The sequence below is a fragment of the Haemaphysalis longicornis genome, unplaced genomic scaffold (assembly GCF_048455015.1).
Source record: "Haemaphysalis longicornis isolate Haplotype H1 unplaced genomic scaffold, Haemaphysalis longicornis Haplotype H1 scaffold_1, whole genome shotgun sequence".
Lineage (NCBI taxonomy): Eukaryota > Metazoa > Arthropoda > Arachnida > Ixodida > Ixodidae > Haemaphysalis > Haemaphysalis longicornis.
In genome coordinates, this window is record NW_027526203.1 from 130,172,083 (window position 1) to 130,196,597 (window position 24,515).

The window sequence follows — 24,515 nt, forward strand, 5'->3', positions numbered from 1 at the left end:
GCGGTTGTAGAAACATTTCTGGCGATACTGACCAAGCGCGCCTGCCGAGCACTCGTAGCGTAATTCTAGCCACCCTAGCGTAACTACCATAGCGTAACAACAGGGCGCCGCCATTTGCTTACACAGCTGCCATAACAACGGTGGCGAGAACTTTACAAAGCCATTAATTTCACGCGAAATATATTTAAACAAGAGTTTTATTTGAACATACGTCGTTAATTTACACACTACCATAAAAACACACCGGACGCTTTTTTTAACCTCCTTGCGAAGTGCACACGAAATTTCAGGCGGATAATTTTGAAAGTTATCCGCGCTAGGAGTGCGGATAGGGGCAGCCTCAGACGGGGGCCCCGGGCATTGCTCTTCACCAAATCCTCCCTGTTCTGTGACCAATTTCATCGTTTAACCGATTCTAGTTCTGGTGTGGTCGGTGTGGTGACTCCATTCTGATAACGGTTGGGCCACGGTGGAAGAACGTGCGTTGGGCTTACGCGTCCGTTTGCTTGTTAATGGTTCGGATTCAGTGGTTAATAGGCGGTTTGCATTCAGTTCGTCGGTTGCCACTGCTTGACAGTCGTACGTGACAGTACTATGTGGCTGTACCACTACCGTACTGCGTAGCCGCCCCCACGTTTGTTGTTTGTGCTGCGGCGAAAGGAGGCTGACATGGGCAAGAAAGACGATCCATGAGAAGTTCCGCCCGGTGCAACAGTTCCTGCTCGCAAGATGGCCCAGGTAGCCGCGCAGCGAGTGCTGCCGTTCGCCAGCCCAGCGGAGGGCGGCGTCGTCCTCCCGGAGCAGCTCGAGCTCGTGCACGAAATCGGCAAGGGCAGCTTCAGCGTGGTGTACAAGGCGAGATGCACCGGTGACGGCAGCCTGGTGGCCCTCAAGAGAGTCCAGGTGAACGCTGCGTGCGATCCCGCGTCGCGCCTGCGAGCTCACCGGCGCTCACTTTGCCCGCAGGTGCGAGGGATGCAGAATGAGAGGGCCAGGGCCGACTGCATCAGGGAGACGGCCCTTCTTCAGGTGAACACGCCTGTCGGCGATACCACAGCGGCCAGTGACACTCGCTTCTGGATTTGTCTTTGTGCAGTGCCTTTCGTGGAAGAACCTAGGGCTGTAAAAATGCATGCCGGCGGATCGAGCTTGTTGCTGAAGTCGCGTACGGAGTAGGGGTTTATCCACAATTTCGATTTGGGGGGGGGGGGGGGGGGGGGGGTATTAGGGGGGATCCCAAGCAGCAGAAAGTGCCAAGCCCAAGCATGGCAAATTATCAGTGGCAGTGCGTCCGAGCTTGGCAATATCTCGGTCCCCATTATTGGCTGGCTTTTGGGAAAGGTGACAAGCCAGCAATTGGCCAAGCTCTGGAAGGCCAATATTGACAATGCTGGGGAAAGCATATTACCGTGATAATGCCTGTGCGTGAACCCCATGCTCTTTTCATGTGCGTTTCTGGCTTTCTGGCCACTCCTTATGGCCATTGCCTATCCTATGAGTTGCCTCGCGGCGTGATTTCGTCTTTATACGTTCAATTATGCAGAAAATTATTTAACCTGCACGCATTAAATAATTTTATTTAGAATGACGTATAAATCGGAAATCAAGCCGCAAGGCACAATTAACCGCATCAAATTTGGGAAGCAATTACGTGACTTCCCAAAAACAATTGAACACCATAACACAGCAGACCTTTTTGCTTACTTTTTTTATTATGCATATCAAATTTGCAACAACAAACCTGACTTAACAGTGGCGAGAATACGAAATAAGTTTGTTTAAAACTCAAACATGAAAGCAAAATAAGAACAATAGTAGACAAAAAATGAAAATGCTCATGAACCACGAACTGATCCATGCTTCATTTAGCTGCTTGAGATGCCTACAAAACAGAAGCATTCAAGTAAATAAAAACAAGACCCTTTCCTTTGGTAATTCGCCAGCCTGCCAAGATCCCAATATGTAGTTCAACAGCACTGTTGCTCAGCTTGGAAGACTTGTTCTCTCTGCTGCATCTGCAACTTGTCCACGGGAAGCACTTCTACATAGTTGCGCGTGTAATAAGTAAAAGAAAATTGTTCACTACAACAATAAATGCACGCTGCTTACTAACTACAGCTCCTAACACCATCCTTAATGCACGCACGTGTGAAAATATTCAGCCTAAACTTTTAGCTTGTTAAAACTCTCTCTCGAAGATGAAACACTGCCGTCGCTCACTTCTTCCTCGTCAGATGCTCCAGAAGCGAACGGAACCGACGGGGAAGCACAGCGGCATGGTGTAATTGCTTTGTTGCCTGGCAATATCCACGTAGCTCACGAAAATAATGAAACAAAAGATTTATTTAGAGCTAACGTGTAATAGCGCCAGCTTAATACATCCGTAACTCTTATACCGCACACGAGTCTTGCTTCAACGCATGCTGGACGTCGTGAACCTGCAGTGGAAGCACGGCCGCTTGTTCGGGAAACACAAAGGAGCCGGAAAGAGGATAGCTAGAGCTGGCATCACACAAATAGGGGCACGTGTATGTGAACGCTTGCAAGCGGCAACAACACTAAGCAGCACTCAAACGCGCGAACCATTATAAACGACAGCTGAAGTTTAGGCGGGGTTGAGCGCAAGCTCTCGCATACCGCGCTCTGAAAAATGAAATGGGAACTCACGTTTTCAGTGGCCGTCCGCAGTAGGCAGACGGCATTATTCCACCGGTCTTCAAACACAGCCACCGACACTAAAGCACACCTCACAGACACCTAGAGGAATACTACGGCGGTTTCAATCCACAAGAGAAAGGCGGCCGTCGCAGCAACGCGACAGTTCACCTTCACACTTGCGGAAAAAAAAAGAAACGCGCAAGGGCACGCAGTACACAAGTAGTTCGCCGGACATCGTTGCGTTAGGACATACAAATGACCAATTTGTACGGAACGTGTAACACCATCTTGCACACTATTTTGAATAAGCTGCACTCTAGTTTGAGCAGGTGTTGTTTGGTAACACGGCGCTGTGACTCTTTAGGTAACTACTTTTTGCTGCGTTGTTGCCTGTTCACCGCGTTAACCATCGTGTCTCCACACGCCACGCACATGGCATGGGCTTGGACCAGAACAGCTTTTATCGGTCTGCTAAAGCTCGGCCTCCGATGGGCTTTCCATATGATGCTCCTTCCGGTCGCCGTTTGCTTGGCGCTGAGTTAATCTTTCAGTCGAGTTGCCGATGGGTGTCCGATAGCTCGGAAGCCAAGGGGGACCCATGGGGTTTCCAATCATTGGCAGTCGGCCTCTGTCACTTGGAATGTTGGGGGGTGTGTGTATAAATCCCCGGGTGGGGCGCTCGTGGTTGTGGAATCTTTTTTGGGGGTGTCGGTATCCTCCTGCGGGGGTGTGGGGGGGGGGGGGTGTTAAAGGGTGTGTGTACGGGGTATGGGACACTTCTCAAGACAACACATCAAGTACCTAAAGGCACAGGCGGGGCCACGCACTCTGCTGCCGAGACCAACACGACTCGCATGCTCGTCCTTCTGCAATCGCAGGCGCGCACATTTTCTCGCATTTGGCTGCTGCACTTTGAATGTGAGTCGCGCATTCGTAGCCCGATGACATTATTACGAACGTGCCGTTAGCGGAGGCAGTTGCGCATGTGTTTGCTGATCTGTCGTTACTTGCAATAATTCCTCTGATATTTTTTTTTGTTTTGTTTTTCGCTTCGTCATTACAACTAAGGTTTAGCGCAGGCCACCGTTAAAAAAAAAAAAAAAACTTTCTAAAGGACGATTGATCAGAGCTGACGAACGTACGTGTGCAAGCAGTCCTTCTTGTGGCAGATTTGTCATTGGGGCGAAAGGAATGCTGCCAAGTCATCCTCCTGAAACATTTTGATCACAATTGGAGCATGGCTGCTGAAAGAGAAAATTCGCGCACCTTCGAGTGTGCAAGGATGGGCGTACGGGCCGCATCAGTCTCAACAGCAGGCATCCTGCTTCCTGAGTGTGCAAGAGTAATTTTTGCCATCACTTGCGCGGTCCAGAAAATTGCGTCCACACCTGTTAAAAGAAATATGAACAACGAAGCGTGCAGGCTTCGGTGCACTTACGAGACCCCTGCCGTCTCTGTCCTGAAGTGCGCTTTTTTTCAAGTGCCACCAAATTTGCATTTCGTGGCAATGCATGCTTGCTTCTTGCTGGTCTTCATAGTCTGCTGGCACAGGTAAAGGCTAGAAAAAATTGAGGGGCAGGGCTGTGACCCGCCCCACAACACTCCAGCAGGTGTGTCTGACAGCCTGGTACTGGCATTCACAGGCTACATTCCTACATTTGACATATCCTTCGACTCCCAGTTTGGGTATGTCCGATGCACCTCTGGGATTCTCGACAAACCTATTAAGTAGTGTGACAAGCAGCTCACTGGGAGGTGGGAAGCGGCGACCCATGTCAGTGTCAGTGACACTACTTGCTCCTGCCCCCCAAGAAGCGGCCTGTGGGAGCTCAAACACCCATCACACCGCCTGCGGCGCAACATCGCAACCAGGGGACTGGTCGATTTGCCGCCAATGTACCTCTTGCGGCCAGTGATACCCTGGTGGCAGTGGTCGAGGACAGGGGGCCCCATGACTGCCTCCATGTCTAGCAAGGTGGCAGTGGCTCGGGGCAGGTGGCAGTAGGTTGGGCGCCAACCTTTCAACACTCGCGCGACGTCGTGCCACTTTGGTGGCCTTTGTCGCTGTCCTCAAAGGAGCCTCGTGGCAGTGGCGGCCACGGTACAAAACTATCAGCTCCCTGTGTAGCTGGCCGTGATTTGGGCTCTGAGATATAAGCACCCGTTCACAGCGCACACCCGGACAGCTTAAAAAAGCAGTGCCAGAAATTACTTCATCTAAATATAGTGCGAATTGTACACTGAAGCTGTCATGCACATCTTGGATGACATTCACGAATTTCTGTGATTACTCAGCCATCTATAATCTGCCCACAAGAAAAGCATTTATAGTAGAACCCAGATTATATGGCTTCCTCGGGACCGTGAAAAAGCGTCCTAAAATGTGGGCGTCGTAAAATCAGAACAGCAACAATTATGCCTGTAAATACAGTTCGCGTGTCGAATTTGCAAGAAACTTCAATGTAAACTATAAAATAAGGCTTCGCAAGGCTCGGAAGCCCAAATCACTAAAAAAATGTAAAGGTAAAAAGAATAATGCAGTGCAGATTCCAATCACGCTGTATTAAAACAAACTTTGTACTGCAGTCCACTTCCGCAATTTCTGCTAGCCAGTGAACTTTCACACATGGCACACATGATCACGACAAACGCACGTGGAAGCCTAAGCCTGTCAGCGTAACCTTGTTGGCTCCCACTGCTCAGTGGGAAAAATGAACACCTGCACACAGCTCCCGCGACCGCTGCTCAACATAAGGAGACCCCAGCGAGGAGACGGGGAGAGCGATTGTGCAGAGGAGCTGGAGGGTAGAGAAATGAAAGCTGAGACGAAGAAAGCTGTGCCGGAAAGAACCGATTGAGCGGGTTCAAGGTTAGCGTAACAGGCCTGCAGCACTTTCATTTCGTCCATCGGTCAGTTGTGCGCTTCGCGTGGTTTGTCGGATAAGGCAGTCCAGGCATGAAACTGTGTTGGAAAACGGGGGTTTTTAATGCATTGTTTCAACAGAAACTTCGCATGGACTCAACTGGTCCGTTGTAAAACCCGGGTTGTCAGAAAACACAGGGACATATAACCAGGGTTTTGCTGTATCTTCAAAACGACTATCTTGGTATTTAGAAAGCACAATCTTTACAGTAAGGACAGGATAGGTTTGCTCGTATCAACAGGAGGAGTACCTACAGCGATTACCCAATTGCTACCATCAAACCCACTGTTTGCTCGATGATTTGTTGAAAATACCATCGCCAGTAACCCAGAATGGTATATTCGGACTTATTGATGACTTACCTGGACCTTTCCTGTTTGCACATTTTGATGCTCAGACATACTGTGGGGAAGCATTCAGAGTGACACCCATGGCAGAGTAATTGAGTGGGCTGTGTTGGCAGCCACGTGGCATTTGTTTAGTAATGGAAGTTGTGATTGTGTTTTCTCACTAACCTGCAGACATCTCCCTTGGAACACCACCACCAAGCCCTTTTTTCACTGGATCATTGTTTAAAGTCCCTTTGGCAGAGTGACCACTATCCAGCTTTTTGGATTCCACATCATCTCTGTAGAGACAGTGAAGAGACCGACACCCTTGCTGCCAGATCGAACGACTTCTGCTTCCTTCCTTTTTGTGATCATGCGCGGTCCCCACTGCCCGGCCGCTTCATTGTCCTCTTCTTCTGTACTTGTCAGAGCGGGCGGTATTTCCTGCCATGCCCTTTGCCGCGGTAAACTCAACATCCTCCCGGGGCCGAGCAGTGGGCGTTCGCCTCCAAAGGGTATAAGCGCTGTGCAGCCCGTCGGACTGGGTGGCCGTTTGAGAAGATGACGGGGAAACATCTACCGATGCCGTCTCTGCCTTGGGACGCCTCGACCACTCTGCCTAACTCCCATTGCAGTGCCAGCACGTGGTCGCCCTTGACACTCGCCACGTTGCCAACGCATAGTCGGGGCGATGACGATGGGGGGCAGTGATGGGCAGAGTGGAGGAGAAGCAAGTACTCTTCCTTCCAGTGTTTTGTAGTCGGTGCACAAACTTGCCTCGGTACTTCACCCACTGTCGCAAAGGTTGTGCGGCGGAGTTATGCAGACAGTCGGTAGTCCGTACTTGAAGTCCCACGGAGCGCTTGCCAATCAGGAAGTGTGATGGAGTTAGTGCCACTGTTGTATTACTGTCCTCACATAGTCGCGCTAGAGGGCGACAGTTGGCAATCGCTTCTACCTCATCCAGCACCGTGAGTAGCTCTTCGTAACCGAGACCTTTTCGTCCAAGGCAGTGCTTTAACACATTCTTGATTATTCAGATGTCACATTCCCAGGAACCACACCACCATGGAGCTCGTTCGGCGGGGAACTTCCAGGTTGTGCGGTGAGCACTTGCATCGAATGCTACGCGGACCTTCTTAGTCATGGCTTCACGGCGAACTACAGCATGATGGGGTAGGTAGCAGACAGTTTGCCAGGAGGTTTCAGACGGTACTACTCTCACCGCATGGCATTTCTGTGAAGTACTCGCTGATGACGGCATCATATTCCTGCAGTAGTCCTGGCTGGTGTTCGAAGCTCTGTCGCTGTCCTGTTAGTCTATCGTCTGCTCCAGTCTGGTTGGTGCAGAACGAGACCTCAGGTGTGCCTAAATTATGAGCGGTACCTTGTAGCGGTCGGCACTCTGGTGTACGGCACGGTGGAACTGGATGAACGCTAGGTGTTTGTTGACGTCTGGATCCTCGTGCGCATCGCTTATGCCTAGTGCGTCAAACTGCTGTATCTCCGATGGGCCCCCATGACGGAACTTGGTGCGCCAGTCATCAGTGCAAGCCAGGAACAGAGCAGTTGCCGCGGTGTTGCGTGCTGGTAGAGGATGGCAGATGTCATCGTATGTTCCCTGGACGATCCAGCCGAAGATTGTCTCTACAGCGCACAGTTTGTCATAAACGCTAGGCACGCCCGGTTACAACTCTCCAGTAATTGTCTGAGCCGGTTAACACAATGACAGCCGAGTTTTGAAGTTGGTCTTCTTGGGGCTCGTCAGCTAAGGGTAAATTACGGTCACGCAGCATTGTAATCACGGTACCGTCCATTGGAGGGCCCCTTACAGTACACACCTCTGGCACTTCCAGAGCTTGAAGAGTGAGTTCCTTCGATTCAACACGGTCACATAGCGTGAGCTTGACCCTTCGGCATTGATACTGGCGTGGGCGGCTGCACTTGCCGAATGTGAACACTCCCAAATCCTCCGCTGCAATACAAGGCAGAGATAGCTGCTGCAACACGTCTTGACGGACAAAAGTCCGTTGGCTGCCGGTGTCAAGAAGTATCCGTACCGGCACCTGGCCGCGGGTTCCACACGCCCACACTGTGGCGGTTTGGAGCAACACCGGTGACAAATATGTGCTGCTTGCAGGCGTCGTTGTTACCTGCCTAGTTCGTTGTGTTGCCGCCTCTTCGTTTTCATCGCTGATAAAAGTAGGTGGTCGCGGAATGTGCGTTGCTGCTCGCTTCCAGATATTGCGCAGTCGCGAAATGTGTCATCCTGACCAGTGGTTGCACTTGAGCCATGCGGCCATTCGGCAATGGCGAGCAATGTGGCCCTGCTTCCCACACTTCAAGCAGCAATACTTTCTGGAGAGCCGTCAGTACTTTTTCTCCGCTGGTATTGTGGCCTGGCAGTCGCGCATCGCGTGTCCCGGAATGTCGCAGAGGGGGCACGTAGTCTTCCCAGGCATTGATGAATTGGCATCCGGCGATGAAGATCCTGCTGCCAGCGCTAGCGCTGAAGGTAGCTGAGGTGGTGTCACGTGGGTTGCTGACAGCCTTCTTGAGTTAGGTTTCAGGTTTCTCGCGTAACATGCGACTCTCTTTCCTGCTTTCAACTTCCACTTGCAGAAACTTTAGGATTGCTTTTACTTGATCCTGCCGGGATACTGCTGTAGAGTGCGCTCCAGCCGTGTCCGTCGTCGTGCACTTATGGTAGAGGATCGCCAGGTCTTCCGGCAACGAGCGCATCAGCACCCAGTGCAGAACGACCGCGTACTCAGCAGATGGCATGCCAGGCCTGTCTAAACAGCCGGTCCTGAATTGGATCTGCTCGTAGAGGTCTCGCAGCCGTGATACTTGAGACGACGACTCGATTGGTTCGATGGAGAGCAGGCTGTCTATGTGATCGTTGATGAGGAGATCTTTCCTGCCATAACGCTCCGTGAGTACCTTGACGGCAATCTTGTAATTAACGTCTGTCAGGCATATCCCTTTGATTGCGCGCTTCGCAGGGCCGGTCAAGTAAGTCTTCAGGTACTGAAACTTTTCAATATCTGTAAGATTGGGATGAGTTTGTATGGTCACCTCGTAGTGCTCCCAAGAGCCCTGCCACTCGTGGCTCTCACCGTTGAAGACAGGTATTTGAAGTTTTGGCAAGGCGACGCGTACACTCTGTGCTCGGGCCCTCCCATGAGCTGCGAGGACTTGGCTAACAAGATCTGAATGCGCAGCTCCGGTAGCGTTGGCAGACACGTTGGTAATCCCCACCGGCCTCTGCGGGTAGCCATCCATGACCGCAGCACCAGTCAATGCACGCGCGTTCAGTGCTGACCAAAGCCTGCTAACCGTGTTGCCGATCGTCTCGTGGTAGTCCAGGTCGCCTGCGACTTCTTCGTCGAACTCCTCACTGTCAGGAGAGTTGGCGATCTGGTCATCCAGCTCAACGAGAGTGGAGTCCTTTTCTCGAAGCCCGTCGATGATTTCCTGAAGGTCTGATGATGACGGTTGAGTGCCATCCACGAGGATCTTGCTGGCCGCAGACAGAAGTCTGGTGGTGGAACCACAAAGAATCCCTTGACGCCTGCGTAGCTTCTCCATCCTCGGAACGGTGTCGGTGCGAAGGATGCTGGCCTGCTCGCGGGTTTACGGCACCAAAATGTAGAGACAGAAAAGACCGACACCCTTGCTGCCAGATTGAAAGACTTCTGCTTCCTATGTTTCCGTGATCACGCGCAGTCCCCGCTGCCTGGCCACTTCATCGTCCTCTTCTTCTTCTGTACTTGTCAGAGTGCACGGTATTTCCCGCCATGCCCTTTGCCGCGGTAAACTCAACAAACTCCACTTGCTCTATCGAAGCGCACAAAAGGTGGGAGCTGGAGGAGGCTGACTGGCCGCTTGATGAATCTTGCGTGGGATGCAGGATGTGAGTGCGGATGAAGCTTGCGACTTAATAATTTCACAGCTTTTAGAAGCTGCAAAAGTCGCAGTTCCTGAGCCTTCTGGCAGATTCCCTGGTGGAATACGAATACCCATTGCGGGGACACGCATAGGAAACAAAACTTGGTGGATTCAGCTCTCGACCCCGTTCATCACTTGGGCCGTTGAATATTCACACGAGTTTTCCAAATGTCTCCAATACAAACCCCGTGTGCAGAAACCAATCAATGGTGACTGCACAAATGGATAACACTCCTTGGAAGCACGTTCATATTGCGAATTTCATCCTGCACTGCCCACCCCTGTTGACGGTTGTTTTGGGAATTCCGTTGTGAAGCTCTTTACACCAAGCCCCAGACTATTCCGACAATGTACTTTAGATACTGAACTTTAATGAAGGCTCTTTCTTTCACATGGTTGCAAACACAGTGGTCACCTATAGAGCCACTTATGTTCCATGGGAATACCGCTAACAGCTGTGTGATCTTTCATTGCTCAAATGTAATGAGCACAACACTACAAAGGAACTACTGCAACAAGAGTTCTTAAATCTCTAGTCCAGGAATGCTGCCTTTCCTGCCTAAATCACAGATCGTTCCAAGGGAGGAAGGCACTGGGGCGGGGGCAGCTGCAATGGGGCCTCATTAGTCATAATGTAATGGCGTTGGACATGACGCTAGTGTCTTCACCGCAGAACTATGTGCCACACAGCTTGCTTTAAACAAACTATGTGCTGAAAGAACACTGCAGGTGACCTTTTAAGGGCGAAGCCCTTCAAGACCTCGCAATTTCCGTGCCGATGTCTGGCAATGTCCGTGCACAAGGGGCTTTACGTGAGCACAGCATTGTACGCCATCTGTCGAGGGCGGCGCACACTGTAGTACCATCCGCACGCCATCTGGGGAGAGCGCCGGTAACTGCAGTAGCAAAGAGCGCGAATATCAAAGGGTAGAAAACTCAAAAAGAAAGCAAAAACCCTAAACTATCTAACGATAATTCGCGGAAAAAGACGCCGTGAACGATGCCAAGGGTGCGAAGTACTGGGACACGAATTGTCTTTCGTGTGGCGCTTGTCATTTACAGTGCATTTACTGCACCTCAAAATCATTTAAAACTCGTACGTGTGTGCATCAGCACGCACGGACGGTGATGCTCATCACACAAGCAATACACAACTTGCGTCCCAGTGCTTCGCACCCTCGGCATCGTTCACGGCGTGGAGATGTGCGATTTTTTTTTCCAACTCTCTTGGTGCACTAGAACCTCTATATGATGAAAATGACCCCACAATGTCAGCTTCTTCTGCAAGTTCCAGCCGACTCATGGCCTGCGGCAAAAATCACAATCGCAGGTTGCTTTCTTTGAGCTTTGCCTGTTCATTGCCGTCAATTTCTACATGGCTTGGTATAAAAGCTGGATACCAAGCCATGTAGAAATTGACGGCAATGAACAGGCAAAGCTCAAAGAAAGCAACCTGCGATTGTGGTAACCCATTTATCGTACCAGGATTGCAGGAGGTGACTACAAGTGTCAGTATTGAAAAAGTGGTCGTATGAATGGACAGACCACGGAGGAAACAAGCCTGGTTAAAGGCCACCCAAGAGAGTGGCCTAGCTGTGGGCATAAAGAAAGGTGTGTAGAGGCCGCCTGAGAAGCGGGCACACACGCTTCACTCGGTCCTTTTTGTTTGCTCCCCCAGTGTGTGAGATGCGCAGGTGCACTCCCCGAGTGTCCCAGCTATGCAAAGAAGTGGCGTGAATTTTTCTTCTTACAAGTTTTTTGTCTCCCGGTTGTATTGCTAAGAGATAAACTGGTGGTTCCTTATGAGAAGGTCGTTAAATGATCAAAATATTACTGTGCCTGGTGGTCCGTCGTGCTAGCCCGCTTTAGCCTGTGGGCTTTTACGTGGAAGCACTTGTGCGTGGCAACCAGACCAGGCTGCTATGCCTCAAATGCACTATGCCCTGAACTACTGCTTCTCCTCTGCAGAAGCTGCAGCACCCGCACATCGTCAAGTACTACGTGTCCTTTGTCGAGAAGGACGAGCTGAACATTGTCCTGGAGCTGGCAGATGGCGGTGACCTGGCCCAGCTCATACAGGCAAGTGTCTGCCGGCCGTCCCAGAAGTTTCGGAGCCTGCCCCGTGCTGACAGCGCTGTCTCCCCCGCTGCAGGGTTTCGGGCAGCAGGGCAAGCTGATCCCCGAGCCGACAATCTGGAGGTACTTCTCGCAAGTGTGTGCGGCGCTCAAGCACATGCACATGAACAGGATAATGCACAGAGGTGGAGCGCCTTTCTCTTCTTCCTCCCCCGTTTGCTGTGCAGTGCTCCCTGCATGGGTGCCTTAAATGAACGCTTAGAGGTAAACTGCAGCGAAAGCGTTGACCCTATGGTCTGCCTAAAAAAACTGCAAGGCACAGCTGGAGCGTGTTTTCTTAGTCGGCCATTAACACGCCTTCCAGTTCGTCCTGCGGGGGCTGCCCTGCAAACGAGGAATTTCATAATTACTTACGACAAATGTACAGCCAGGCATGCCTCTTTTCGCACCCACATTTTTTTTTTTGCCATCTGTTCTGATGTGGAAGCAAAGAGCTGAGTTTGTTCGGAGCGCTGGTCTCTTTCTTTGTCGTCTATTATGCACCTTCTATCATGGTGCTGACGGCATATACTGCTGCTCAGGGCAGGCGTAGCAGAAGGGTTTGCTGAAAGGCTTGTTGGTTTAATGTAACTCCAAGAAAACAGCGCAGTCGATGGGCCTAAGGAAGTGCTTAGTCCCGTTGCCTGTGCTGTTTTCTTGCAGGTGTGACAGTTTAACTCTGAGAGGCACCCTTACACGCAGCTTTTTTGAGTGTACCAGTGCTTGCCGCGGACACTGGGCTGCTCTGTCTCCCAGTTACAACCGTGTTTAAGAGTTGCTGCTTAACCCCGAGGTCAGAGGGATGCGTGCTTGGTGACTTCCACCGAGTGTGGTGCCGTGTGGTCACGAGGGTGGTGCTCGCCTTTGCAGACGTCAAGCCTTCGAACGTGTTCATCACGCGCGATAAGATGGTCAAGCTGGGAGACCTAGGCCTGGCACGCTTCTTCAGCCCCAAGAGCGTCGCGGCAAGGTCTCTAGGCAAGTACCGTATCTTCTAACTCACTCCGATTTCTTTCACCCGGGAAAAAAGAAAAAATGCAAAAGTTATCTTTGTGGGCAAGCGGTTGTAGGTGCAAGAAGTTCATTTATTATCACTTCAGGATAGAAACGCAACACACTGCATGGCCAATGCCTGTCCCGTTTACATAAAACAAAGTGCCTCAGTCAGGATGGTTGCAAAAGGGTGACAAAAAAAAAAGAGAGAAAGAAATCAGAGGGTACTTCCATCGCAAACTAAGCAGTTCGAATTCTCATGCTTGGAGTGAAATCATACATAATTCAAGCAAACCTACATATATCAGAGAAAACAAAAAGTTGCATGCTACAAACATCTGCACAACACTTATATGGGGAATTACAAAATCACGCGGCGGAAACGAGAAAAAAAAAAGATAAAGCTGGCAGTTAAAAAACGGCACATTATTAGTGACAATTCGGATGGTGCATGAACACTATGCTGTACATATAAACGAAGCACAAGTTTCAATGCAAGTTGATCAACAACAATACCACTCTTCATTAAAAGACATTCAAAAGTTTCAGGGCAATGTTTTGCATCAGTTGGTCACCATAATTTGTTCTGGTCAAAGAGTCCAATACTCGGGTCACCTTGTGTTGCAATAATGTTCTTTTAACTGTTAGGTTGGACATAGTTCGAAGAATAAATGGTTGCAGGAATGTTCTTTAACTGTTAGGTTGGACGTAGTTCGAAGAATAAATGTTTTCCTGTTTCGTTCAGCAACCCATGCCTTGCATAAACGGTAATTATAGTAACTGTTCACACTGAGCTGAAGGATTAGAGCATAGAACTGGTTGGGTGGTCGGCTGCAGTGTTGGATATAATTCGAACAGCTTTATTATGTAACCTAGATATTTTGGAAGTAGTTGTGACCATTGTTGTGCCCCAAACAAGAAGACAACAGTTTACGTACAACAGGGACAGCGAGTGATAAATGAGTAGCTTTGTTTGCATTGGAAATGGGACACAATTTCAGTAAAGCAATCGTGTTACTCTCTACAGTTTGTTTACGACTTGCATGTGTTCGGTAAAAACTGAGGCTTTAAAACTGGCTACAATCTCCACACAATACACATTCAAAACTAAATATTGTTTTTGTTTTTTCAATGTGTTTACCTTTTTCACGAAAAATAATGGCCTTAAACTGGGCGGTTCTGTGGCAACATCCTGGCAAAGAAGACAGTGCCAAGGCACCGCTGCCCTGTTGCCCCCCAATATTTTCGTTGCCTGGCACAATGACCGGCATTCAGTTGTTACAAGCCTTTCACTGTCCCCATCTCGGTGCTGTCTTTTGACAGAACGCTTTTAGGTGAAAAAGGCTGTTGAATACAACGAAACAGCTGAAAACTGCTCACAGCAAAGCTGAAGCGACGTTGAGGATCTTTCACACTTTTTGCGGGTACAGGGAACCTTTGAGAAAGACAACGATGGGGCACAAATACCCCTGCCCAGTTGATGGCGGGCTGCCAATTGAACGGCCCTTGGTGTGTGCTAGCAAAAGTGTTCCAGAAATGGCGTCGAGAGCCCGCCATGTGTGCAGTACAGGAGTGTGTTGTGGCTTGCAGTGGGGACGCCGTACTACATGTCACCTGAGCGGGTGATGGAGCAGGACTACGAGTACAGCTCCGACGTCTGGTCGGCCGGCTGCCTGCTGTACGAGGTAAGAGCCCCTCTTCGGGTGGCAGCCGAGCCGGGTGCAACACGGGGGCCCGATCTCGCTGCCCGATCTCCAGGTCGACACTGGCACGGGCCGAGCGAGGATCAGAGTGAATGAAAATAACTGCAGTAAAAGCTTGTGAATTCGAACTAGGTTAATTCAAACTGACTCTTTCGTCCCGGCACAGCCCTGTATATTTCAATTGGGGGAAAACTCCCGGTAATTCGAACCCGCCGGTATCCAGTACGGTTAATTCGAACCTGGATCCCCTGGTTACCAATGCTCCTTGCAGAGGAAATCAGCACAGAGTGATTACAATGTGTTGCAAATCCAGACCAAACAAAATTTATTAGAGATGCAAAACAATGAAACAAACAAACAAAAAAAAAACAGCGTAGCGCGCACACTACACTGCTTCACTTTGCTTCGTTCGTACGGTGTTTGTTCGCTGTACGAGCTCCATGAACAATATTTGCAAAATCACCTGCCACAAACGTGTAGTAGCGCCTAATTCACGATAACGAGTCCAGAGGTGTGGCTTCTTTATGTTCCGCCCACACAGTGTGGCGTGATGTCCGTTCATTCTAGCGCCCACCTGCTAATTCATACTCTGTTTAACTCGAACAATTTTATGCTCCCCTTCGAGTTCGAATTAACCAGCTTTTACTGTATTTAATACTGTATGCAGTTGGGCTAAGTGGGATAAAAGTGCGACAAGCAATTACAGAACGCCTGTCAAGGCGGAACTGAATCCAGGACCATTCTCAGACTCTGTCTGAATCCGAGTCAACCAAGGCCATGGTGACGAAAATTGTGAGAGAAGCAGCAGGAACAGCCCCTCAAGGAACTTGCAGCCAAACAGAAGCAACTTATGTGCATGGTGTCCACTATTCATGCAACCATGGCTGCTATGGAAGATGAAATCAGTCAGCTAGAGCCTTGTATGGAGTATGAAAGAAACTGCCAAGTATGAAAGAAACTGCCTGGGCATGAATCGGGGAATGCTAGAATTTGCAGCTGAGGTGGACAGTTTGGGAAGAGGAGTAATTTTTTGGGGTGACAGCATCGGAAGATGTCAACTCAATACAAGGAAAGGTAACTGCCTCTTCGTGAAAACTTGTTATTGCTGTAAAATCTTTGGAAAGGATACGGAGAGCCAGCTACCCCTGCAGCCCCTGGCCATTTGTTCGCAAAGCTTTTGATTTCACTGCAAATCCTTTCTTGCAGGGGCACACTAAAAGGCACAGAGGTCTCGGTGTGAGAGGATTTCTCAGAAAGAGTGTGGGACTAACGCAATGGCCAAGCTGAAAGTGGATGGCCAGTCTTCAGGAGCACTAACGTTCAGCACGTACGATCATTCTGGGCACTTGTGGACACGTGCAGAAGGGGGGGGATCCACAGCGACTGAGTCCCAGCAGACTCAACGTGCCGTCCGCTGTGCCTGACCGCCAGAGCTGAGATGAGTGGGGAAACCTAGGTGCTGCTGCTGCTGTTCCACCGCTGGTGCTTTAGAGGTCTGCTCGTATCGCTTTGTGCTTGCAGATGGCCGCATTGCACTCTCCGTTCGCCAATGATGCCAGGAACCTGTTCTCCCTCCTGAAGAAGATTGTGAGCAGTGAATTCCCCCCTATTCCAAGCAACCTCTACTCGGACGAGGTGGGTTTTCACAAGTGCTTGTTGTGAGCAGCTGGCCAGCACGCTTTCGGGAAGGAACTGTCGCGGAACAAGAGTCGGGGATAGGTGTGTGTGTGTGTGTAGGGTGGCCACCTTTCCCCGAAAAAAAAAAACAAGAAAACGGGCCTTCGGTGGAAAGGGCGGGGGGCGTGGTATATACAGTTGAACCTCGATATAACGAACCTCGATTTAACGAAATTCGCGATATAACGAATTTTTTCAAGTTTTCTAACAAAATTTTGCTAAATGCATGTATTTTTGTCTCGATTTTACGAAGTAATTTTGTGCGGCGCTTTCGATTTAACGAAGTCACGGCAAGAAAGGAAGAACGAAATTCCGGTCGAGGCACGTTTTATTTTGCCTCTCAGGCCCTACATTGAAAAAATTCAGTACTCAAATTGACTCTTGAAGGCTAAAATGAAAGAAAAGCGGTGAAATCTACGGTTAACAACAATTAAAAGCGAAGAACGAAGCTGCACAAACCGCTAGCGGTCATAGACGGTTTAATAGTGCACCCACTATTTTGACGTCTCCATCGTTGCCTGCGCCAGCGCCCTCTATGCTTAGGCTACCGAAGCCTACTTCAAGCTTTTTTTTTTCTACGCGTCATTGCTCACGGTGCTGCTGCGCTAGGTTGTGCTCGCTGATAACCAAATTAATATTTTGTTCGTGCATCGTTAGGTGAGTCTTGTAAGCAGCATGAGCACTCCAAGAGAAAGAAAAGTGTTCCGAACAAGAGCCTGAGGAAGCTCGGTGAAACTGACAGCCACCGAAGTGTGATGGATGCCATCGATGTTCTGCGGAGGCACGCAGGTGCACACGAATGTTTAAGACCTTGTTAGCGCTGTCAGCATACGAGCGTCACGTAAAGCCCGCCCTGGTAAAGAAACGCCAAGCACTGCTTACGGACTTCTTCACTACGGCTTGAACATCGAGTGCTGGTGGCAATAAATTGCTCTCTTTGAACGTGGTCATCTTCGTTTCACCAGCGTTCATTAGACAGCTGCGGTGCGGAGAAATCAGTTTCGTAAGGGCTCAGTGGGCATAAAAGTAATTGCTTAAAGGGACACTGAAGTGAATTTGTCAAGCTCCCGTTTTTGCTTGCACTGCGTAAACTGGCACAAATTAGCACACTTTTCATCGTTTATCCGGTTGACAAATCGGTAATTATTTTACAAAGCGCGAAAGAAGAAAAACTACCATGCGCGGTTTGCGGCGGCCGCACCAACTAAGGCTGTGACGTTGAGAGGAGGGGCGCCGTGATTGGACGATGCCCAAGGTTAGCAATCACACAAGTTTCGGTTTCGGTTCTGTAAAACATAACCAATGGCTTTGTTGGATGGGCATTCTCAATATCTCAGTAATCATCGTACCGCGCTTCTGCCATGTTGTCGGCTGTAAAATGCACAAGAAAAGCCTCCCAGGACGGCTTGTAGTCGTAGCATTCACTAGCCGAGACCTACGCAGTGCATGAACGCCCTCCGCGTACCCGCAGACGCCCAAATGTCATGCGCTTTTCCCCCATATTTTGAGCTTGCCTCCCTCATGCCTGTATCGTAAAAAGCGTGTTCGCACCAGGCCAAGGGTCTGTTCATTCTGGCCTGTGCCCACTGCCTGCAAGCAGTCGGTGCTTATGGCAACAGCACGCCAACGAGAACTCGCTAGCGCGCCAGTGCCAGCCTGCGCGCATTTTGTGAACTAGTTCGTGTAGCCATGAACGTTGCGGCCCCAAAAAAGGTGAACTCAATATAGAAAACATCGGCAAAAAACAAAAAAGTTAACTTACAAAAAAAAAAAAAAAAAGCACGTACCCACGGGGATTCGAACTCGTGACTCGCAAAAGATTTGCGGTGAATTCCGAGCGCCCCAGACCGCTAGGCCACGGAGCCGGACGCGAAGGCCTTGCTAATATAGGGTATATATTGTACAATCGGTTTACACTTTTATTTAGTTTTGGCATTTCAAGCCGCTTAGGTGACTATTTGTTGTACTGCGATCGTGCAGTAAGCGTCGCCCGAGTTTCCACAGTAGCTCACGTCTAGCAATTGCATTTCGTAGACGGAAAAGCGTTCGCAGATGCGTAGTCGTGCTGCTGACCGCTGTGCTTGTTCGCCCAGCGCAAAAAAGTGCTTCCCGCGCCCTAGTTTTACGCTGTACGGTAAAAATATCAGTTGATTTTATTTGCTTAGTACCTATATTGACTTCGCTGACTCTTCTCCCGCCTTCAAGAGGCCTTATATTTTCCTACTGGCGTACCAGTCAGCGAAGCGTCGCATGTGCAGCGCTTGTGTGAAGCGACCTTGACTTGGAGCTAGATACAGTGTACAAACAAACCAAGTAAAGAAAGGCACATTCTTCCATTCACAAACGTGTCCTGGCTTCGTTTCAACTAAGCGAACGAATTGCGACCAAGCAATTTTTTTTAACCTCCTTGATTGCGACGACCCGTCGGCGGCCGGCGGACGAAACGCTGGGCCGACTGACTCTGTCGGCCGGGGAGCCGTGCAGTAGCGCAGCCGTGGCGCAGCCAATTGCCAGCTCATCCCCTCCTGACGTCACACGAAAACGCCACAGAAAATGGGCGAGCGTAAAGAGAGGAGGACAGCGTTTTCGAATTAGTTTTTCTACTAAATAAAATCGCGTAAACGCGCCTAGAGTGGTCGAAACATGGCCCTGGGGACTCCGGACTACAATTTGCGCTAGTAATCCCGCAATGTTTACATATCACTTCAGTGTCCCTTTAATCGAATTTGGCCGGATGATTTTTAATGTAAGCTTTCCGCTTTCCGGATCACGTAAGCGCTGCTCCACACAGTGAAGCGGTCCGCGTGTACTCCGCTCAACTCGCAATCATGGTTTTATCTCGAGTGTTGTGGTTGAATCACGCGCCCATACTGCGGAGCCCTTGTACATGAAAAAAGTCTTTCGAAAGTTTCATAGCAGCCTTCCGCTATTGGCCCGCCGCGCCTAAGCCTACCACTGAATGGACGAAAAGAGGCGTAACTTCGAACGAGCACCTCGGCGGGGTGAAGTTCACGGGACATGGACGCGGGTTCAATTGACTAACAGCGGCATTTAGTAGTGACCGAAATGAAAAAAGAAAAAGTGGAAACCTAGTCTGCTATCATATTTAATGAGGCGTTGCGGAAAAAGCACCGGTTTTACGATGACACATGAACTACCGTCGGCTATCCGAATTCCATTGCCCAAGTGTTGAAACTCTTAATTCACACAATTTTCGCGGCCAGTTTTAGTACAAATTTCGCTTTAATTGGAGAGGTAACTACATAGCAGTTGTTGCCTGGCGAGGGCCAAAGTGTTAAAACCCCAAACACTGGTTAAATGAACTGTAAAATCGAAACCTCGATTTTACGAAATTCTCGATTTAACGAAATTTGCGGCCCCAAGTACGACTTCGTTATATCGAGGTTTAACTGTATACAATGTTTAATTTGTGTTGAAAAAAAAAAGACGCCATGTTTTTGACATGCAGTGCCATTTATTGTAGTGTTTTCTTAGAAAGGAATCAACATAACATTTGCACTGAAAGTGATTGAGAGCTTGGTTATTGCTCTGTATGTGCTTCACTGAAAAGTAACCGCAATGGCTGGCTGCGGCGGCAGCATTTCGTTGTTTTGCTCCTCCCTTAGGTCCCCCTTCATCTCGGGCAGCGCGCTCGCCCACGTATTTTCTCTGCTCATGTGTCTTTGCGCAGCTTGTCGACACATATTTAACATCTTAGTTATTGAATTGATGCTTATAAAACACCAAAACATATAATCACAGCACGATGGCTGAAAAACTGGCCAATGACGGCTGGTTTTAAGTATGGACCAGCAACCAGCCTGCTATTAAAAAAAAAAAAAACGGTCGGACCGGTCCAAAACCAGGCAGGTGGCAACCCCATGTGCATGTGTGTGTGTGTGGGGGGGGGGGGTCTCGTTGAGAAAATGCAGAAAGATAGGTCGGCAGTCTACAATGCCAAAGGAGGCATAGCGGTATGGTTAGGCTTTTTTTTTTTACTACGATTAGTGAAAAGAACATTTTTAAGTTTACATAAGAAAGGAAGAAAGGAAGAAAAATACGAAATTGGCAAGGCATCAAATCGAAAGGCATGGGTTCAGTCCTCACTGTGGACGCACGTTTTTCTTCCTTTCTTTCTTATGTGAATTTAAAAAATGTTAATTTCACTACCCGTAGTAAAAAAAAATGCCTAACCCTACCCCCCCTCCCTCCCCCCATTCCTCCTTTGGTGTTGTAGACTGCGTGTGTGTATGTATGTGTGTGTGTGTACGTGTGCACGCGCAGCCGCTTAAAAAGCGGTAGGGCAGTTGATGAACCTGTTGCTTCCGGCAGCATGAGCGATAACCGCTGCATCTGCTTACCGCTGTGACGAACGGTTGCGAGAGAAGCACATCACGGGCATAAATGGCACAGCCAACACCTATGTTGCTGCCCTGTTGCCTTTTAAGCGGCAGCGCGCCTATGACTGTTTGTGCGTGGAACGTTTGGGAGCACTGCAATAAAGACGCACAAGCCGGCGTGTCACGTGATGTTTTTTTTTTGTATTCTGCGGGAATCTTCAGTAAGATGAAAAACACTAATACTTAATAAATAGAAATGCGGAACTTGTTTATTCGGACGTTTTGCAAACCGCTCTGCAACTTTCTAATTGGGATTTTTTTTCCTAGCTTCGTTGGTTTAAAAGTTGGCTAATTAAAACTGAATAATTATCTAATTAAGCAAAGCAAAATACAAAAAAATTGTGAGACACTACATACAAAAGTGAGCAACATGCATTTGGTCGTGTCGTCTTACAGTGTATCAACATATTTTTATTAAACTCTGGCTAAAGTTAGCTGAAACATCCTGTATATAAAGTTCAGCCCCCCCTCCCCTCGGGAAAATGAAAACTTGCCGCCTATTCGTGCGGTACATCGGCCGCAAGGGTAACAAAAAGCAAGCAGCAGGAAACAAAGCACTGTGCAGTTTCCAGTGTGAACAAAAACAATTGAATGCCTATGCACTGCTCATGCACAACTAAAAAGACAATTCAAAGCAAATGTATCAAATGTAAAAAGTATAAAAAAATTGGCAAAGGCAGGGGTACGAAGAAGACGTGCATATCATGAACAAAAAAGGCAACAGAAATAATACATGCACTGAAAGGCACTGTTATAAAAAGAAAGTTTTTATCTTTTGTTCAAATTGGAAGACTTTGTACGGGCGCGGCAAGGAAAACGCAAACGGAGATAGAGGGCTCACCACAATTGCCCTTCCACCTTTCTTGGCGGTGGCTTTGGCCACCGGCTGCCAGTTGCATAAACAAGAGTCTGGACGTTGTAGGGACGTGGCCAGAAAGTGGCTGAGGACTTGCCACTGCTTCATCTGTTCTCTTTGATAGTATCCAGAATGTCTGTTTAGTGTTTGCAACGGGAGGTGTATCGTTTTTATGTGGGACCAAGCAGTGTTTCTAATGAACCAAGCTTGCATTCATTGCTATGTGGACAAACTTGTGTTTTGTCTCCATGCCCCCCCCCCCCCTTTTTTTTTGTGGCTAAGTTGAAGGGAGACCCAAATGAATGGTGTGCTGTGACAGTTTTTGAGCCCTGTCGCGTGTGTCACATGACGCGCGACCAGTTGCGGTGAGGGCAGGTGCGTGGTAACATGGGCACGGTGCGTTGTCTGCCAGCCTGCTGTTTTTGGGGACAGGAAAAGTAGTGCTTGCGTGTCATGCCAATGGGCATGTGCTGGCTGGACAGTGCAATCTCTGCTCAAATGCTCTTTGTGCATACCGTGATGAGTCAGGCTCTCCTTGTTTTGGTTGCTGCCAGAACCACAGGGTCCATCCTAAAAGTAAGGAGGCTGAGTATATCCTTCGGCACAATCGTTTAGTATGCCTAGTGTTCTTGACAGCGGTCGTCGACGCAGCGAGCCCAAAGAGTTCTACATCGTTTGTAGCTGTCTCACGAGTCCTTTTCTGGAATCTCGTCAAGCGCAAGCACCTTCGTTGTTGCCCTTTGGTCGAGGCTATATGGTGACTGGAAAAAGTGTGTGTGCTTGTGTGCGTGCGCGGGGTGAATCCCTTGACAGCAAGTGACATGTGCAAGCGAGTGTTGTCGGAGTCAGAACCCGTGGTGTTGCAGTCTCTTGACGCATGCAGCAAGCGCCGTCTCAGCCGCTGAATGGCTTCCGCGCAGACACTTGCACTTGCCGCTGTCCCTTGGGGAACGAATGCCCTTGCAGTCATCAGACAGACAGACAAAGAACTTTATTCAGGTCCTGAGGAACTGCCTTGGACCGCCCCTGTCAAGGGGAGTCCGTGACAGTCGCGGGTCGCTCCCACGCAGGGACCGGAAGGCCGCGACCCTCCGCTCTCTCGCAGGCCCTCTGTCAATGGGCACCCAGACTGTTGCTTTTCGGGGGCGTCTTCTCTTTGTGCCACTTGAACATTGCATCATTGCCGAACGTCTCGGTACAGGGCTTTCTCAGTCTGACGCAAAACTTCACCGTGTTGCAACTTTTGTTCCATTGTTGCCTTAACGCAGCAACAAGACAGAGGTGCACTCTCAAGCACGTCGTCGTTCTGTTCGCCTGCACCCTCACTCCTACCTGCTTATGTGAACTTGCAGTTTATGCAGGAAAGGGTTCGGGAGCCATGGTTTGTGCTGGTTTCAGAAATGTGCAAATAATTTGAGTCAGAGTCAAAATAGCTGAAATTCAGTAAAACTTGGAACTTGTGGCGCAAGTTGGTCTCAACGTTCAGCCAAGGCCTTTTTGCCACAGCATCGATTCCTTCGGTGAGCGGAGGAAAGGCTGTGCAAGAAGGCCGGTGCGCAAGCTTTGTGAGGACGCAGTGCAGCGAGCGTGCTAGCACTGTAGCTCTGGGCAGTGTCGTGTAAAAGCGAATGGGGCACATTCACGTCCTCCCTCGTTGGGCGTGATCACAAGGCTGTTGGTACGCGAGTGACGGGGACGATTGGGTGAGCAAATAACGATGGCCGCCTGTTGTGTGTTGGCAGCTGCGTGCCCTGGTTGCTGTCTGCATGGACCCGGACCCCATGAAGCGGCGCGACGCGGTCTACGCCAGTGCAGTGGCCAGCCACATGTGTCAGCGGTGGTCAGCCCTCCACAGCAGCTGAGCCCTTCTCTGCCCTTCGTGGTGCCCCAGCACGGTGCCCTTGCCGGACACCCAGCGTGACAAAAAGGTCGGGGCCGCACTTGCTGCACTAGCCGGAATGATGAGCAGCAGCCGTGAGCTTGGCGCATTATCGTGCATTTCCCCGGAGAAGTTGCATTTGTTCAGCCGTTCTGCTTCAAGAGCCTAATGGTGTGTATTTTCTTAACGGTTTTTAATAAAGCATTTACTTTATGAAGCTTTTTCTCGTTGTCGATGACCAAGCTATGCTGTAGAAGTGAGTTTTTTAGGAAATTGGTTCATTCAGTCGGGCACTGCATGGTGTATTGTTGCTGTTGCTTTATGCTTTCAACTCTGCATGCGTGGGGCCCTCTGGATCGCCTGTTTTGTCCCCTGAATCAACACAGTGTATCCACTGTGCAGTAGGAACACCTCGATTCTGTTGTCATTGGAGTTTTTTTTTTTTTTTTTTTTTTTTCCTGAGCCCGTCTGTAAAACTTTATTCACAAAATACATTTGGCACCAAAATGTAACCCACGCACTGCCTCTGTAGAGGTTCTGCACAATTCTTGGTCCAAACAGCTCCTAGTGAATAATGGTTTTTCGGAGAGAATCTGTGCTGTCCAGGCATATTGCAGTGATTCAGCTTGAGCTTTAGCGAGAAAGTGGCACATTCATGGTCAATGACTCGTCTCTGCATCATTTTGATTTCAACGTGTAATTGCCAAAAATACAGGCATTTAGTCCAAACCAGTGTGCACAGAGCCTGGAGGTAGATGCTCTACAAACATCAGGGAACCTTGAAGCTGCCCCTTCCATAATGTGAATAAAAAATGTAGCGGGTTTTTGTTAATTGCAGTCATTTAACACCTGGTGTGACCCATTTGGCAGTAAAGTGGAAGGCACGTCAAAAAATGACACCCGATAGCTGCGTCTCCAGGCACCTGCACTTGTGGCTCAAAACAAGACACTGACGAAATGGCTGTACACACATTCTCTTCCGTCTCGCTGCAACAAACAAGCTTGAGGCTTCCCAGCTGGTCAAAACAAA

At 49.3% G+C, this 24,515-nt stretch overlaps 1 protein-coding gene across 1 annotated transcript; it reads left to right on the forward strand.

Annotated features, from left to right (window-relative positions):
- Positions 1-321: 321 nt before the first annotated feature.
- Positions 322-23,702, forward strand: LOC144179992 (serine/threonine-protein kinase Nek7-like). Its single transcript, XM_077708407.1, has 8 exons — positions 322-903; positions 967-1,029; positions 11,831-11,941; positions 12,015-12,123; positions 12,848-12,955; positions 14,561-14,655; positions 16,195-16,308; positions 23,349-23,702. The coding sequence occupies exons 1-8, from the start codon at positions 730-732 to the stop codon at positions 23,466-23,468; spliced, it is 894 nt and encodes a 297-aa protein (XP_077564533.1). The 5' UTR covers positions 322-729; the 3' UTR covers positions 23,469-23,702.
- Positions 23,703-24,515: the final 813 nt, after the last annotated feature.

Bases quoted from the DNA above. Each gene is read 5' to 3' on its own strand.
- LOC144179992 (XM_077708407.1), top strand. From the start codon at position 730: ATGGCCCAGGTAGCCGCGCAGCGAGTGCTGCCGTTCGCCAGCCCAGCG. The intron at 12,124-12,847 runs GTGGAGCGCCTT...TCGCCTTTGCAG, and splicing joins GAACAGGATAATGCACAGAG to ACGTCAAGCCTTCGAACGTG. The intron at 16,309-23,348 runs GTGGGTTTTCAC...GTGTGTTGGCAG, and splicing joins GCAACCTCTACTCGGACGAG to CTGCGTGCCCTGGTTGCTGT.